This window comes from Stegodyphus dumicola, chromosome 5 (assembly GCF_044657685.1).
Source record: "Stegodyphus dumicola isolate Sdum_Otavi_A_Nest chromosome 5, ASM4465768v1".
In the NCBI taxonomy this organism is placed as follows: domain Eukaryota; kingdom Metazoa; phylum Arthropoda; class Arachnida; order Araneae; family Eresidae; genus Stegodyphus; species Stegodyphus dumicola.
This window is the reverse complement of record NC_140772.1, coordinates 171,482,874-171,501,796: the sequence shown is the minus strand read 5'-3', so window position 1 is coordinate 171,501,796 and position 18,923 is coordinate 171,482,874. Positions and strand designations below refer to the sequence as shown.

The 18,923-nt window shown below is 33.9% G+C and overlaps 1 protein-coding gene across 2 annotated transcripts in view; it reads left to right on the top strand.

Moving 5' to 3' along the window:
- The window catches only part of LOC118179363 (uncharacterized), a 350,178-nt gene that overhangs the window by 64,954 nt on the left and 266,301 nt on the right, over window positions 1–18,923 (top strand). For both annotated transcript variants that reach the window (XM_085817376.1, XM_085817377.1), the window contains one exon: window positions 16,813–16,900. In XM_085817376.1, coding sequence (XP_085673502.1) covers window positions 16,813–16,900 — 88 coding nt within the window. The remainder of the gene's footprint in view (window positions 1–16,812; window positions 16,901–18,923) is intronic.

Sequence of the window (18,923 nt, the reverse complement as noted above, 5' to 3'; positions counted from 1 at the left end):
TGCCCTATTTCAAGGTCATTCATGGACACAAGGAGCGAATATCACCATTTCGCAAATACAACCAGATACTACTGTCCTCGTACCAAAACCGAAGTGAGCTGAACCCTCATCGATCCTCCAGTAACGAATACCGAGAAGAGACACATATTTTCGTTACAAAGTAACGAATACCGAAAAGTACCCGTTTCGGTACAGAAGTAACCGAAAAGTACCCGTTTCAGTACAGAAGTAACGAATACCGAAAAGTACCCGTTTCGGTACAGAAGTAACAAATACCGAAAAGTGCCCGTTTCGGTACAGAAGTAACGCATACCGAAAAGTACCCGTTTCGGTACAGAAGTAACGAATACCGAAAAGTACCGATTTCGATGCTGAAGTAACGGGTACTTGGATGTACCGATTTTCAGTACCCGTTACAACTAAGTACCCGTTACAAAATACCCGGTTCGGTAGTACCGACTCATCACTAATTACGGCGCACGTATTGCGCAAACATGTTTGCGATATTTTGCAGAGATAATTAATTTTGATGTTCGGCTTGAGATTTGTTTATGAAGTGTCTGGTATACAAATATAGGAAAATAACACTTCTCTGACTCCAAAGGAAACAATATTTTATTCCTTACGAAGTTATAGATTCTTATTCATGAAATTTATTTACATTTTACATGCACTTTGAATCACGTGACAGAAAACCGAACTTTGTTTAGTTCCTTCTTCGCGGAGACTAAAAAGTGTTGCTTTTCCGCTTTAACTAAATTTAATTAGAAACTTAACGGAACTGAAGCGACACTACACACCCCCTCCTAGTGACAGCGATTATGGAAGGTAGTCTTTAAAGTGACTGGGGAACTTCACATGTCTGCCGGTTCTAGTAGTCTTGGTTTCATGATGAGTTTCTGAATTTTCTTCAGTGTTCTTGAGTGCAGGTGTTTCCACAAGTTCCGCTTTCTTGGAATGGGAGTTTTGAGAAGGAATATCAGAATCTTGCATTAGGAAAATGGCTTTAGTCTGTCTATTGAAACTCTTTTACCTTTTCCTTGGATTTCAATATCGAAATACTTATCCTTTCTTGCTCTTACAGGATAAATAAAAGTATACAGGCTGTAGTGAAGAATTATTATTGTTGTTGTATAGGAATACACGAGAACAGTTGGAAAGATGTTTAGAAACAAAGACTGTCCTATTTCCATGGGTGGTAGTAGAACTTGGCTTCATATCTCTTATTTTCTTCTAAAGATTTTGAGAAAATTCTGACTGTTTCATATGAGATACGGTTAAAAAGAATTCACCAGGTAATGTTAAAGGGGTTCCGTATACAAGTTCTGCGGATGAGCAACTTAAGTCTTCCTTGATGGCAGATCTTATGCCTAAAAGAACGAAAGGCAATGCTACGCAGTTGTAGTGTTTGTATGAAAACCAAGATATTTTCCTAAAGCTTGAAAAAGTTGGCTATCAAATTGCCGACCTTGGTCAGATGTTATGCGATTCGGAATTCCAAAGCTTGAAAACCAAGTATAAATCAAAGCTTTAGCAATAGATTATTCTGCTGATTGATCTTCTAACGGTACCGCTTCGATCCATCGTGTATAACGATCGATGATGGTTAGAAGATATTTGAATCCTTTACAAGGAGGTAGCGGACCCACCAGATGTATGTTTAAATGCTGGAATCTATGTGGAGGTACTTTGAATTCTCCCAAAGATGACTGTGTATGTCTGTGAACTTTAAATCTTTGGCAAGATAGGCATGCTCTAGTCCATAGTTGGCAGTCTTTATTCATATTGGGCCATATGAAATGTCGTGTTATCAATTTTATTGTGGATCTTATTCCAGAATGAGATAAATTATGGATTGAAGAAAATATTTTCTCTCGAAACATTGCTGGGATGTATGGTCGATTATAATTTGTAGAAGTATCACAGTAAATTTTCTTGTCGCTGTCCGGTATAGGGATCTGTAGAATTTTTAAGTTTGGGTTGTTTTTAAGTATCTGCAAGTCGTCATCTTCTTGACAGTTTACTATAGTTTGTAAGTCTATTGCAGATGGTACAGAAATGGTGTCTATGCGAGAGAGAGCGTCAGCGACGGAATTTTCATGCTCTTGTATGAATCGGATATCGGTTGAGAACTGGCCTATATGTGATAGTTGTCTAGCTTGTCGTGGCGAAGCTTTTTGCAAATTTTGTTGGAAGGCAAATGTTAGTGGTTTGTGATTCGTGTATATTGCAAAAGGTCGCCCTTCTAAGATGTATTTGAAATGTTTTACTTCTGTATAGATGGCTAAGAGTTCTCTGTCGTAGGCACTATATTTTTGTTGTGCTGGTGTCAAATTTCGGGAAAAGAAACTTAAGGGTTGTTTTTCATTGTTCACAATCAGATGTAAAACGGCTCCAATGGCAGTATCGGAAGCGTCAGTTGTTAGCGATATTTCAGCCTTTCCGAATGGGTGAGTTAAGTTTGTGGCATGAATAAGTGCATCTTTTAAGATCTGGAAGGCGTTTCTTGTTTCTGCCGTCCAGGTTATTTCTTTTCTGTAGTTCTTTTTAATACCACTGAGCAGTGTTGTTAAAGGTTGTTGCAATTTCGCACAATTTGGTATGAATGTGTGATAAAAATTCACCATACCTAAAAATCGTCTTAAACTAGTAAATGACTTTGGTTCTGGGAAATTTTTGACGGCGTCAACTTTAATTGAAAGAGGTTTAAGTCCTTCAGCTGACACTTCGTATCCCAGGAATGCAAGTTTTGTTTGACCGAATTTACACTTTGCCGCATTTATACAACACGAATCCTAGTCCATTCAACACACTGTTCATGAAACGTTGGAACGTTTGGGCCGCATTTCGTAGGCCGACCGTCATGAATGGGAACTCGAATAAGCCAAAGGGAGTGCGAATGGCCGTTTTCGGTATATTTTTTTCGCGAACTGGAATTTGTTGGTACGCTCTTATGAGGTCTATGGATGAGAAAACGCTTTTTCCAGCTAAAATGGAACTGCAGTCTGTTAAAAATGGGAGAGGGTATCTATCAGGAATCGTGACGTTGTTTAACGCTCGATAGTCTCCATAAGGTCTCCAATCACCTGATTTCTTCATAGCGAGATGTAGTGGGCTCGATCAGTTACATTTGGATGGCCTGCATAAACCCATTTGGACCATAAATTAAAACTCCTCTTTAGCCGCTTTGAGTTTCTCAGCTGATAGTCTTCTGGCTTTAGCGAAAACTGGTGGATCTCTGGTTTTGATATAACGTTCGATGTTATGATTTTTAACTTTATTATTAACTAAATTCAGTTTTAACAAATCCGGAAAGTCGTTAATGATACGTTTATATGGATCATTTACGGCATTTAAAATCGGAATATTATTATTGTTATTTTGAAAACAAGGAGTTCCATTGGTTGTTAAGAATGTAGTACCATCAATCAACTTGCGATTTTTAGAATCTACCAAAAGGTTAAAATTTGCAACAAAATCCATCCCTATTATCGGTTTGTTTACCTCCGCAATTACAAAAGGCCATGTGAATGATCGTCTGAGTCCAAGATCAAGCTTGAGTAATTTTTGGCCATATGTTTTGATTTTCGTGCCATTTGCAGCAAAGAGTTCTAATTTTGAGATGTTTATTTATCTGCAGGTAAGGGAGGAATGACAGAAATTTCTGCTATATATTAAAAATTGGGTAGCCGATTCTTTGTCGCTGATGAAAAGATGACTCAGGTGCAGCCTTTGTCCCTCCGTCGTCAATGAGAGACGGGGAGCTGGTTTTCCGGACTATTTGTCTGTGATTTTGATGAGTAGTTGCAGGCTTGTTTACACTTAAATGACTTATCACCGAATTTTTTATGATAGTAATAAATATCACTAGATCTGTTACCACTGTAACTCCTATCTCTTGATTTGGATCGGTCACGGCAATAGGGACGACTGTGGCGTTGCTTGTTTGAAGCACAAACTTGTAAGCTAAGTTCACTAACCTGTTTTTGTGAACTTTCAATCACTTCCGTTTTTACCGTTATGGATGATGCAGCAGCTATTTGGGGAGTAACAAGGTTTAATTCTCAAATCTTATTGGCCATTGTAGCCACTTTTGACAAATCTTCACTACTAACAGATATAATGCTACGCATATTAACGGGTAAACGTTGTAGCCACAATGTTTTTAGGAAAGTATCTGTTACTTTATTGCCTTCCAAATTACGCATCTCACACAGCAATTGAGATGGCTTTTTGTCACCCAGTTCTAATTCACTCAGTAATTTTTGGGTTTTTTGAGTCTCTGAATCAGCATATAATGAAATTAGTCTATTTTTAATTGCCTCATATTTATTATCTTGTGGTGGACTTAGCAAAATATCAGATACCTGTGACAAAATATCGTGTTCAATGGAACTTATAACATAATCATATTTTGTTTGATCTGCATTTATTTTTGCATTTCTAAATTGTGCTTCTAGTTGAATAAACCATATTTTAGGGTCTGGCTTCCAAAAAGGAGGAACTTTAACGCTTATCTTGGCGACAGATTAAAGGTTTGCTTTAATTTCGGTTTCCTCTTCGTCAGCCATTGTAGAATTCAATCACGTCCGGGTCACCAGTGAAGTGTCTGGCATGCAAATATTGGAAAATAACACTTCTCTGACTCCAGTGGAACCAATATTTTATTCCTTACCAAGTTATAGATTCTTATTCATGAAATTTATTTACATTTTACATGCACGTTGAATCGCGTGAGAGAAAACCGAACTTTGTTTAGTTCGTTCTTCGCGGAGACTAAAAAGTGTTGCCATTCCGCTTTAACTAAATTTAATTAAAAACTTGACGAAACTGAAGCGACACTACAGTATATGAACACTTAAAAAAGTTTTACTGTGCTTGGAAAGCAGAATATTTTTCTGTTCCGTTGGTTTGTTTTTATATGATGCACATATCGAAATGTCAAAAGCATTTATTTAGCGGAAAAATCTAAATAACGGCTACAGTCTATCACCCACCTCCGCTCCTCTTTTTGAAGTTACGCTCGACTGTCCGAATATTCGCCAATTTTCAAGTATGCGGGTAGTTAAGCTTTTACTGTTAAAGGATGACTGCATGAAGCATATTTCTGTCTTCTGATTTCAGAAATGTTCCTCTTTTTTACTTAAATTACTTTGCTTTTGTTAAGGGAAAACTGATATATGATGAAAATTTAGAAAATGTTCAGAATTTAAATTTAAATTAGTTAAATATCAATATGAGTGGAAAAATAAATTGTATTTATTATTAAGCTCCAAGCGAATAGAATAAATATGCCTTATTATTATTTATTTCCTCTATTTTGAACTGAAATTTCATCATTAAATCTTGTAATATAGTTTAGTTCTGCATAGTTTTTTTTTTCCTCTCATTGTAAACTAGTTCTGTAAATTGAACTCTTATTTAAAATTTAAAAAAAGGTAATTATTTTCCATGGTTGAGGTAATGCTTATTCTCTCTTAATAAGTACCGCATTTCTCATATTTTAAATTACGAGTCTAATTTTTAAGGTTATGCAGTTGTGTAATTATAGTGTAATTAGACAGGTGCTTATTTTTTTTTCTTAAAATGTGCTTGAAAAGTGCTTATAGGTGCTTATTTTTTTAACTAAAATGTGGTTATGAACCCTGTCAGATAATTTCAATAGCATTTTGAATATTGTAGTTTTTCCAAAATGTGATCAAAGATGGGGCATTTTCATGAGAGTTGTCTCGATCGCCTGTTAAAGCATCTGTCTCAAATAAAAAGGCCTCAAATATTGAAATAATCCCTTGATCCATGGGTTTTAGTATGGAGGTAGTATTTGGAGAAAGAAAATTAATTCTGACATTATTGGAAAAATTAGAATAGTCCAGTTGGATGAACCTAACGCGTTATCTAATAACAGTAATTAATGCTTTAAAAACTGAATTTTGTTTTTCACAGTAACTTTAAATGAAGAAACAAAAATAGTTTTTAAACCAACTTTCAGACACTGCATTAGTAGCCCAACTTTCTTATTAGAATGTCAAAACACAGAATGAGTTGTTACCACATCCCTTTAAAGTATGAGGACTTTCGGCATGATACGCAAGCATGGGCTTCAATTTGACATCAGATTCATTTCCTCCTAACAGTAAGATAATTCGATCCTTTGATGCTTTATAGCCATAGTGAGATCGCTCTGTTTTTGACAAGTAAGTCAGCTTCTTCCAGTATAACCCAGTTTTGTCCACGTTAAAAATTTGTTCATTAAGGTAGCCTTCTTCAATAATTTGTTTTGTTTCTTCTGGGAATTTTGATGCTGCTTCTTTATCTGCACTTGTACCCACAATGCAAGTATTATGAATCCCTGACGCTTTTTTAAAACAAAAGAACTATCCATGGCTTGCTTGAAAATCTTCATCAGTTTTGTTTTCAGACTGTTTTTCTTTTAAGTGTAGGAAAAAAGACTTGATGCTTTTTCTAGAGTTGAGTTAAGGCAATTTTTTTGTGGTTACAGTCGTCAAACCAAAATGAAAGAAATCGTTCCATATTTAACATCAGAGGACTTGTTTGTTTTACAAATTTCTTGGAAGCAAGAGTTTGTAGATATTCTGTACTCCTAATATTTCTCTTAATCTTTCAAATTCGAGACTCGCTTATTTTTTATTCTCTCGAAATATGGGCATATGATGTACCGTCCTCACTGTTAATAATTTCTTATTTTTCTTGTACATTCAATAATTTATGCTTATTTGGTTTATGAAATTAATATCAGATTTTCGTTTCACATTCATTATAAATGAGTTTAGGAATAAATTATAAATAAAAATTAAAAAGAGTGAATCAGATGGTTAGAATGACAACTGATTATGCAATATGGCTATTGTAGAGACTGAGGGTATGCTCCTTCCATGAGTCTGGCATGTCTGTAGGCAAACACGCATGCACCCATGACCAATCAGCACCATTCATTTTGGCAGTACATATTTTAGCAGGCATGTTTAGGCTGTGTTATTTCTACGCACAATTTTTTAGAATTGCGCAATAATGAATCGATCAGTATGGAATGAAATTTATTACTCAAATTATTAACCGTACTGTAGCAGGGTCAGCACTAAGTGAAGCCGCATTATGGGAGGTATTCTTGTAGTTAGAAAATCTTAAAAATACCTCACAAACATATATACATATACCATATATACATGTGATAAAAACAAACTAAGTAATGATTAGTAGGAATTTTATAGCGTAGAAGTGTTAATCTATAATGAATAGGAAATTGGAGGCGAAGGCAGATTTAATTAATTTTTAAACATGTGGCGGCCACAATTAAGTTGGCAGACTAATTTTGCCTATTCCAAAAAGCTTACATTTTAGATAAATTTGCAGTAAGATACAAGGAGCAGAGAGGCAGTAGTCCATAAAATTGATTTAGTTATAGAGGGAATTTTGTTCAAGATGTTACTTTTTAATCTGTGTGTCTGATATACAGAGCGCTAGGAGAAAGGGGCACCCAGACCTGGCTTTCTCGGGGCTGCCTTACACAGTTAATCGTCGTAACCCCCCCTAGAAGCGATCCAAGGAGGCACAGCTCCCCCTGTCAGTGTCCCTACTGAATTCTGAAGAAACTAATGTTTCTTTGATTAATAAATAATCAGTATTCAACTCACTTTGTAAAAAAGCTTTTCTCAGTTTCTGCTATTTTGTTTCAAGCTGTCCAATTTTACCAGAAGTTCTGCTGAGAACATTATAAGTACAGACTTCCCTCAGGTAGCAGTCGAGCTAGGCCAAAGCGTTGAAAGCAAATGCGTATGTAAATCTTAATTCAGACTGAGTTAGTTTGGGTTTTCAATACATTTTGACTAGATAGTTAATATTACTATAAAATTACAGTTGGCTGTTTTAGTTCCATTTACGTCATCAGAATTATGTAAGAGTCATATGACATGGATTAATATAGAAATGACGCAGTGCAAAGAGAGGTTACTATTTTTAGAATTGAGAAGGGAAATTTACGTTGCTAATTTAATCTTTTACATATTCTTTATTTTTCGTACATACATATGATTCAATTGTTTAGCTGTTTGTCCTATCCTATCCTGATCATAAATGTACATTTTGTAGTGTTGATATGCAAATAATGTATTTTTGATCTTTTGCTCTGCACTTTTATTAAAATTTTCATGACATCGACTAACTGGCAAATGTCTGAATTAAAAGGAATTTAAATGTTAAGATTAAATAATTTATACTTTTCCATAGAGAACAAAAATATATCATAAAGTTTATAACAGGTTTAAGATGACTGAACTAATGCGTTTGTTTTAATAAAAATTCATCATCAGTTATAGATGATGTAAGAAGAAATAAGGTAAAATCGAACAGATCAATGTTGAGTAACTGAAAATGTTACTTATTAAGTTAACATTAATTTTTTAATTTTAAGTTTGCAAAATTCTACTGCATATGTACACTGCGAAAAAAAGGGGAGGGGACAGTTCTATATCTCTCGTTCTATTGTGCCGATTGACAAAATTCAAATTGCGTTTTTCACGTCTCGAAAGCGCGACTTAAGATATATATTAGATTTATATACAGTGGTGGCCAAAATTGTGGAAACTTTTGGAAATTTTTATGTTTTTGAACTTTGTATGCTTATAGAAAATGTTACGTTTCGCAAAATGCAAACTTGTATATATCATTTTAAAGAGAATTTATTACTGAATTCAATACAAAACACAAAATTCAATTATTTGCAATAGAAAAAAAAGTTATATGTACTTTAATATAAATAAAAAAAACACAGTTATGAAGTGTTTTGTAATGTCTAGCTTTCCTGGCCAATCACTGTTCTTGTTCTGAGAACCAATCAAATGTTAATAACTGCAAGTAGAAGCCGACATCATGTTTACACTTGAAACAATTCATTATTTTACTTTGTTCTGTAGAAGGAGGACCTGTTTTTTATACACTGCAATTACAAGTAGAAATTTTTAATATTTAGTCAAGAACAATGACATTAAATAAAAGAGTAGATTGGACACCTAGAAAGAGATGTAATATTATTGTGTTACGAGAAAGTGGTCTTTCCTATGCTGAAATTGCAAGACAGGTGGGTGTTTCAGTGACTACATCTGGAGTCCGAAAGTTTTGTTTACGATATCAGGAGACAAATTCAATAAAAAACAAAGAGGAAAAGGCCGAAAAAGGTGCACCACATCTAGTGATGACAGAAGAATAAAAAGACTATGTCTCCAAGATAGAAAAATGTCATCAGCGGCCATCAGAAGTGATCTGAATGATGCTGGTGTTTCTGTCAGTTCAAGGACAGACACACCAGGCGAAGAACCTTCATCCCTGGTCCTCATTATACGGGACCCATTCAGAGTTTGAAATATCCAACGCCCGTGGGACCTCGTTCTCGCAGGCGGAACCCCCGCAGTCCCCGTCCGGCTTTTACTAAGCATTGGGCAGAACGAAAACGTTGCCAGTTTGATACGCTGTCACCTTGCCTCCGGGCACCACTCCATCTGCAAAACCACATTGTACAAAGGTGCTCTGTCCGCTTTGTGAGTCCCCGCCACGAGAACTGAATGGTGTCAAACCCCCGGGAACTCAGTCGACAAATGTACTCAGTCATCAGTTCAAGGACAATCAGGAGATGTTGGACTGAGAGGTAGAATTCCACGCAAAAATCCTTATCTTAATTTTCAGCAACGAGGAAAAAAAAAAAAAAAAAAGACTACAGTGGGCAAAGGAACACATTAATTGGACAGATGATCAGTGGTCACGAGTTATATGGAGTGATGAAACTAAGATATCGTTATTCGGTAGTGATGGGCGAAAATATGTAAGACGTAGAATAGGAGAAGAGCTACATCCTGACTGCATTCAAGCAACTGTGAAGAACCCAGTTAGTGTTATGATTTGGTCATGCATGTCAGCAGATGGTATTGGTGGCCTTCATGTCATCGATGGGACATTGAATGCCAGAAAATACATTGACACTATTCTAGAACCAAAACTTCTACCTTCCATCAGAGATCTCTTTCCCAACAGTGCTTCGTTTATTTTTCAGCAGGGTTCTGCTCCTTGCCACACGGCCAAAATATCGAAAGAGTGGTTTCGTACAAAGAGCATTAAATTGTCAGGAAACAGTCCTGACCTCAATCCTATCGAAAATTTGTGGCACCGTTTGAAAACTCTAGTCCGAATGAGGCGCCCATCATATAAAAGGGAACTAATTGAGGCTATAATTGTTTCCTGGCATCATGTAATAACGAAAGAAGAGCTTAAAACTCTTGTCAGCTCAATGAAACGTCGATGTGAAGCTATAATAAAAAATAAAGGGTACTCTACTAAGTACTGATAACTCACTGCAATCATCACTATCTAATGTACATCGATAACTATTATCGTTTAACTTTTTTTGTATTGCAAATAATTGAATTTTGTGTTTTGTATTGAATTCAGTAATAAATTCTCTTTAAAATGATATATACAAGTTTGCATTTTGTGAAACGTAACGTTTTCTATAAGCATACAAAGTTCAAAAACATACAAATTTCCAAAAGTGTTCACAATTTTGGTCACCACAGTATAGCACTATTCTAACATAGGTATCTTGACACAAAATCGGACTTTTTCTGAAATAACATACGAATTTTTTACATATTTCGATTCTACGGCTCAAATTATGCCTAAATATTAAATTTTGTAAAATTTGTTGCGAAATTTACGGAGAAATTCAACAATTTATATTGGCGCTTTTTTTTTTTTCAGTTTGTGCCAGGAATAGTTCATTTGGCGAACTTCTTAATATATGGCAACTTATTTTCCTTTCCATTTTTACATTGTGCGTGACAGAAAAAAAGTCTTCATTCTTTCTTTCAAATAATGTTCTTTATATTATATTTTTAATTATAATTATTATTATTTTTTTCTTTTCCGAAGGACTCATTCGAACTGCGTAGTTTAAATAAAAGATGCATCGTTTATTACTATTACAGTCAAAAGTCTTTAATTCGGACACCCATAATCCGGACCTCAAAGCTACAAACTTTCTGCGCATGCGTCGCCTTTACGCATGCGCACAGGCGTTTACGAGAGCGCGTAAGACTCTTACGGCTGCGAATATGTTTGTGCGCATGCGCGTTTAATGTGTAACGAAGTAATACACTAAGCTAAAGTTATCTAATTCAGTTAATGTTGCAGATTGCGTTGTTCCTTAATCTTCGAATTGGATCCGGCTTATTATTTTTTGCAGACTGTTAGAGCAATTTTATAAAAGTAAGCTTGAACTTTCGATTATGTCAAATTGAATTTCCAATATATATTTACTACAAAGCGAAAGTATGTTTTGAAACCCGAAATCTGTTTATCAATTTCACGCTGCTCTGCGGCAGAGGGGGGGGCAGAAACGTCATTATTAAATTATGATAGATTAGAAAGATTATGTCAAATAGAATTTCCGATATATATTTACTAATATGTAATTTGTATCTACAAAGCGAAAGTATGTTTTGAAATCCGAAATCTGTTTATCAATTTCACGCCGCGGATTGGAAGTTGATCTGTCAGCACTATCCTTATCTTCAGGGCAGATGTTTTTATTTTATTTGGTTTATAATTCCGTACTAAGTGTAGTATTTTATCTCCGTCTTTGATATGATTTAAATCAAGTTCCTCGTCATTATAATTCGCTTCCGATAGTGAAGAAAGTGACCCAGAGGTTATTGAAAACGAAAACATTTCGATTGACAAATTAGTCGGTATTCTCAACACAGCAATTATAGGACTTGGACAGCGGAACTTTGTAACTAAACAAGAAATTATTTCTGTTTAATAGAATTAAAGAGAAAGTATTATCACATGAAACGAAGCAACTTACGTTGAAGGAAATGTTTAATAAAGTAAACAAATAAATATTAAGCTTTTTCTTTTTGTAAATTTTGATACCCTTTAGTTCATAATTGTTCTTTATTTCATAAATTACGGTTTTATATTTTTAATTTTGTAATTTCTGCATGCCATCTTACCAGATTTAAACTGATGATCTATAATCCGGAATCGCCGAAGTCCCGACGAGTCCGGATTAACGACTTTTGACTGTATTATTTTTTTTTCAAATAGTTTTCTTTATACTACATTTTTTGTCGTAGTTATTATTTTAGGTAATTTTTAAATTTTTAGACTTTTATTTTAATTGTGTTGCATTGTCTCTTCAGATAATTGTTTTAAAATTTTATGTTCATTCATTCGAACTGAGCATTTTAAATATGTTTATTAATATAAATGTTCCAGAATTTGATTTTATTTATTTGGATTGCGTTTCTTTTGGAAGAGTAATTTGGGACCCAGACAACGATGCATTTAAAAACTGCATATATTAAAAGAGAAAATACAGTAAAGCACAGTTAACATGCCTTTCAATGTTCTGTTTAGAAAAAATATATAAATAAAAGGGATGTATATCCAACATTTTAATTTAGGATGAGTTGCATACATTGCTTTAAACAGTTTTAACATTGTACCCATTGCTTTATACAATTTTATCATCCTACGTTTAATTTCTTAAAGTGTTATTCATATTTTAGACAAATATTTTATTTTTGAAATCGCAAGTATCAAATATCATACAATTTAAAAAAATACTAAATTTTAAGCAAAAATTTATTTTTTCTTGTTAATGCTAATGCCTTGTTCTTTTTTTTCAGGCATTCTGCTAGTACATTAAAAGCATCCAACATTTCGAAACATCTTGATATTTCTGATATTAATTTTAAATAAAGTTATCGCCTTCCATTTCAAATGGGCCCACAAACGGCCGTGCGGTTAAGTCGCTGAACTCTGGTAGTTCGCTCTGAGGTTCGAATCCTAGCGAACGGGCTGGTTGCATAGGCATTTTTATGGCTTTTCTCTTGTGTAACGTGTATACGAGCTGGTTTCGCTTAGAAAGTTCTTCATGAAGGTACCCTTCCTTTTAGGCAGATATCCCCACTTTGCCATAATTTAATAATCCAATTCAATCCATTTCATCATTATTTAGTCAGAGCCTTTATCAGTATTTAGAGGCTAGACATTTTGAAGGCATGAGATGAAAGGAAAGACTGGTTTCATCAAGAAGGAAAACATCTTTATATGATATCCATATACGCCATATATCCATATATTTGGTGGTGTACACGTCCAAGTGTTTTCTCTTTGATCACCCAACTACCTTGAAGTAGATTCCTCTTTAAATTTTTGCTTTTTCCCCCCTAATTTCCTTCCTTCAACACATTTGTTTTCAGTGCTAACACAAGAAAATTAAGATTTATTGACTTAATTTTCTGTCTTGATTTAAAACTTCCATAAATTTTGCATTCTGGTGAAATTTTTTAAAATATCAGTTGCATCAAATGCATTTGGGCTGAAGACAGATTTTCATTTTCTAGACATTTTAACTATAAATAAAGTTTAAAGCAAAGTCCAAAGGATAAATATTTGAATTAAAAAAATTTTTGTCAAATGAAAAAGAAATAAACCACTCCAGCAGCGCTTATCCTGTACCACCGAATGACCGGATTCTTATATCCGGTGCAAAGAATCTAAATCATATTATTTAGAATTTTTAAGCCTAATAATTTCTATATTAAATGAAGTTAAAGTAAAGTAGCAGATGACAGATAATACAGCGAAGGTAAAAATTTACTCTTACAAACATTTAAAAAAAGGAAGAAATTAAATTTAAAAAAAAAAGTAAAAAATTTGAATAATATCATCTGTAATTTAAAAAAAAAAATAGCTTTTCACATAGTATTAATAAATATTTATTATGCATCATTGACGGAAAAAATTTCATATAATTAATTCACCCTAAAAATTTATTTGAAATCTAAGGTTAAAAATAGCTGTGGCGTTATTATCACTCAAGAAAAAGATGCCAAATTTCAAAATGCGCAAATATATAAATTCTTGTACATCTTAGAAAATTTTGAATAAAAACTCTAATTTTTTGCAGATATGCTTAGAACTAACTACACCTACTTTAACATGATGGTAAATATTTTATAGGTTATAATTCAAAAATTTTTTCGAAAAATTTATAAAAACTATTTAAAAATATAAATTATTAAAATAAAACACAAAAAATAGGTGAATTTTATTTGGAATGAACCTAAATTCCGAAATGTGAAAGAAAAAAATAAAAATGTTTAGTAAAATAAGAGATATTAATAAATATATGTCAAATTCAATAAACATTGAGAAGCTAAAATTTTGAGGGGTAATTTTTTAAAAACTACTTGTACGATTTTTACAAAACTTGGCAGTGTGGCATAATTTGAGTCATAGTCTCGAAATATGGAAAAAAATTCGTATGTTATTTAAAAGTCCGATTTTGTGTCAAAATACTTATGTTGGAATAGTGTAATATATAAATCTAATATATATCCTATGTCGCACTTTCGAGACACGAAAAACACAATTTGAATTTTGTCAATTGGTTCAGTAGAACGAGAGATATAGAACTGCCCCCCCTTTTTTTGCATAGTGTACATAAGTTAGCATTCTACCTTTGCAGGTTCTCAGCACTTGAAGATTTTTGGTACCCCCTAGTGTGCGAAACTTAAGCAACAAATGTATTTTTCAACATACAGCTGTTGGCATGCAAAACACAAGGAGTCAGTGCATGCAGTGCAAGATATCTTAAAAAAAAGAAAGACATATTTCCAGTCATTCTTCTGCAAGTAAACGTGAGATTGAACATGCAGTTTTGGCTACATAAAAGCATCATCATGCCTTTACGCATGGTATAATGAATGCTGCCTATATGCGGTCAAGTCATAAATTTCGAACCACTTTTTTCATGGGAGAAGCTGAAAAAGAGGGGATAATCCTGCTCGGAGTCGTGAGAAAATGTGGGCATTGTTTAAACATCTAACTTCTCTGCATTCAGTTTTATACAAAGGAATATGAAAATATAAATTGTATTCTTCAAATGAATGCAATTTTGTGCAATGAAAATGTATTATTGAACGATAAACTGTAATGTAAATAACATCTTTTTTTTTTTTTTTTTTTTAAAGTCATTATAGTAGAAAGATAGATATTTATTACGAGGTATATTAAATATTGGTCGTTTGTCCCAGATTCATAGTTGGATAGGTTGGCTACATGAAGATTTTCTGATTTCCTCATGTATAATTTAAAGATGAGCTTTTTTCCCTTAGCAAGTCCTCAACTAAAATTATCCTTTCCCTTTGGCAGATAACTCTAAGGTGCCTTACAGTAATTAAATTATATGATTAATTTATTTGAAGAAACATGAACATTGCTAATCAGTGTGAATAGCCTGTTCCAAAATACAGGTTCTGTGTTGAAAGTAATGAGACTGATTCCATAAAATTTGTTTATTTGTTTGTAATTTTACACACTCTTAACGTTCTTCAAAATAGCCTCCTCCTGCATTAATACACTGTTGCCAATGTCTGTTGATACATGCCTGGAAGTCATCAACTGGAGTGCTCCTCAGAACGTGCATTATGTTTTTCTACAAAGTCTTCGGATTGTCAAAATGATGTCCTTTTAAGATGGATTTTTAACCTAGGGAGTAAAAAAAAGTCTGGCGGCATATCAGGGCTATACGATGATTAGGGTATCATTGCAATATTTTTTTGCAGGGAATTGAGACACTTTAAAGGATATATGGATCGAAACATTATCATGATGCTGAATTAAATTGTTTGTAAGCTCTGGGTGGACGAATGCGATTTGCTTTCTCAATCTTTGAAGCACTTCCTTGTAAAAATCTGCATTAACTTTCTGTCCAGGTGGCACAAACGCTTTGTGCAGTATTCTCTTGGTGTAAGAAAAGGCAATAAGCATGGACTTTTCATTTTCACAAATTTTTCATTTGTTCACTTGAGCCCTCTTTTGAGGATTAGATTGGGGCATGTGCCAATCTGCGTCTTTGTTTCAAGATTATATTGAAAAACCAATGTTTTATCACCAGTAATCATTCGCTTCAAGAAAATTAGGTTCACTTATTACACTCTTCAACAATTCATGTGAAATCAGCTCATGGTTTTCTGTCCGTTGGTCAAAATGCTTGGAACCGGCTTGGCACAAATTTTCCACATTTGAAGTTTTTTCTTGAACGCTTTCATGCACAATCAATTTTGACGACGAAATCCTAATGACTTCTTAATCATTCAGACACTCACCCGATGATCAGAGACCAAAAGCGCTTTAATTTTAGCCACAGTGTTTGAAGTTCGAAAACTTGATGAATGCACAGCATGTTGTTCGTTATTGACGTCTCTTTTCCATCGGTATCTAAGGCACTTGAGCGCGTATCCAAGGTTTTCTAACATGGTCCAAGGTTTCGAAACATGACAGGTGTCTCAGTAGTCGATTTGTTTAATTTTACACAAGACTTTGGGGCATATTGCTGTTTGGCACTCTGCTGCATTCTGAAAACCAACGCGATTTTCAAATGCATGTCTGCTTTACGAGCTGTTCGTGCGCTGCAAAAGCTCAAGGCCAACTGACTATCACCAGACTCTCTAGCTGACAGTCCTCATCACCCATACTGCCCAAAACACCATCTTTCGAGCTTTCTCCTTGATGTGAAAAATTGAATCTCATTACTTTCTGGACAGACCCTGTAACTTTTAAAATTCTTGCTTTTATTTTGAATAATATGTCCGAGTTTTTTTGAGTATTCTTATGGCATTTGATAGAGTTTTATTATTTGCCATACTGTCAGCATTCATTATTATATTTTATTGTTTTTCATACTGTCAGCAATTTATATTAAATTTCCATTTTTAAAAACTATCTTTGTAGCTGAATTCTGAGTACAAAAGGAATTATGTTTGGCATCCCCAGTACAAACCTTTGGCACAAGATGTCATTAGTTGTGCTCCACAGCCAGGTAAGTTTAGCACTTTTTTTTAAATAACTGTTAAAATGACTAATTTTTGTAATAGTTTTTTCCACATTATTTTCAAAACTTTGGTTCTAATTGAAAGCACTGCTCTGATGTTCTCCAATAATGGTACGAAGCAACAATAATAATTTTAAAGCATATAAAATACATGAAAGTACTGAGGAAGTAATGATGATACCTTTCACTTAAACTGTTTTTAGCTGTAACAGACCACATTCATCACACATCGGTTGCTTTGAGTTAAGTGATATAAAAGTCACATATGTATTGGCAGCACCAGATGAGATTGTCAGCCTCAAAGTAAATTATCTTAATCTCTGAATAAAGAATTTTCTTTCTTCAAAGATATTGAAAAGGAAGTACATAAAAATTGCAACTAATTTAAAGGAAAATTTTCAGACTATATGCTATCTTTTTCTTAGCTCAAAGGAGGTTAGCCCAGAAGGGTTATTAATTTCGTTTTGGCATTTTGCATTGAAAACATTAAATGTCCATTTCACTTTCCAAATTGTTGCCACCAAATATTATCGCCCTGTGTTATATTTAAAGAAATTAAATAATGAAGAATCTCTTTTATTATAAGTAATGAAGAATTTGTTTTATTATCGATTTTGTATTTTGTAACACTTCAATGAATTTTTGATTTACAAATTCAACACTTTTAAAGCGACCAATGGCAACGCTGTATAGAAAAATATATATATATATATATATCTAGCACATGCAACTAAAGATATGCTGTTTAGCTGTTTTTAAATGTTTTGTGTTGTGATATGGCTGTTGAATTGAATTTTATTTTGTTTAAGTGCGAAGAACATGTTATTTAATAAATAAAGGTAACTTGCAAAATGTTAAAAAAATGCCCTTTTTAAGTGTAATATAAAATCTGAAATTCAGATTTTTTTTGGGGGGGGGCATGATAAAAAGTATTTTCGTATCTAACTTGAAAATGGTGATCAGTTGGCAGAAACTTAATGCATATTTTTGGAACAAGTGAACAAAATGATTTTTTCCACCTAACAAGTTCCCACTGCATATTAGAACTGATTCTTCACAAGTACAATCAATTAAGTGTGATCAATCAATTGTGTATGATGTGGTAGTGATATAGTCCTTTGTGACTGTTTTAAGCAGTAATGGAAGAAACTGAATCAATTAGCTTATGAAAGTGAAGTATTAATTTGACAGTTGCAGTGACAGTATTGGAAATTAACAGGGCTGTGGAGTTGGTAGGGAAAATGGCCGTCTCCAACTCCTAAGATTTTAAAGACTCCGATTCCCTCATATATATATATATATATACAGTCAAAAGTTGTTAATCCGGACCTCAAAGCTGCAAACTTTCTGCGCATGCGTCGCATTGACGCATGCGCGTAAGACCTTTACTGCTACGAATTTGCGTGTGCGCGTGCGCAAAATACGTTTACGAATGCGCGTTTAATGTATAACGGACGGTATAAGCTAAGCTAAAATTATCTAATTATCTATTTCAGTTAATGTTGCAGATTACGTTGTTCCTTAATCTTCGAATTGGATCCAGCTTATTATTTTTTGCAGACTGTTAGAGCAGTTTTATAAAAGAAAGCTTGAACTTTCGATTATGTCAAATAGAATTTCCGATTTATATTTACTAATATGTAAAGGATCTACAAAGCGAAAGTATGTTTTGGAGTCCATTAAACAAAAAGTGGAATTGCTGCAAAAAATGGATAAAGGCATATCCTTTGTTTATCCAAACGTTAACGTTTGTTTATCTAAACTTTGTTTATCTTTAACGCCGCGGCGCCCAATGAATTGGAAGTTGATCTGTCAGAACTATCCTTATCTTCAGGGCAGATGTTTTTATTTTATTTGGCTTATAATTGCATACGAAATGTAGTATTTCATCTCGATGTACTCCGTCTTTGATATGATTTAAATCAAATGCCTCGTCATTATAATTCGCTTCCGATAGCGAAGAAAGTGACGGAGGTTATTGAAAACGAAAAAATTTCGATTGACAAATTAG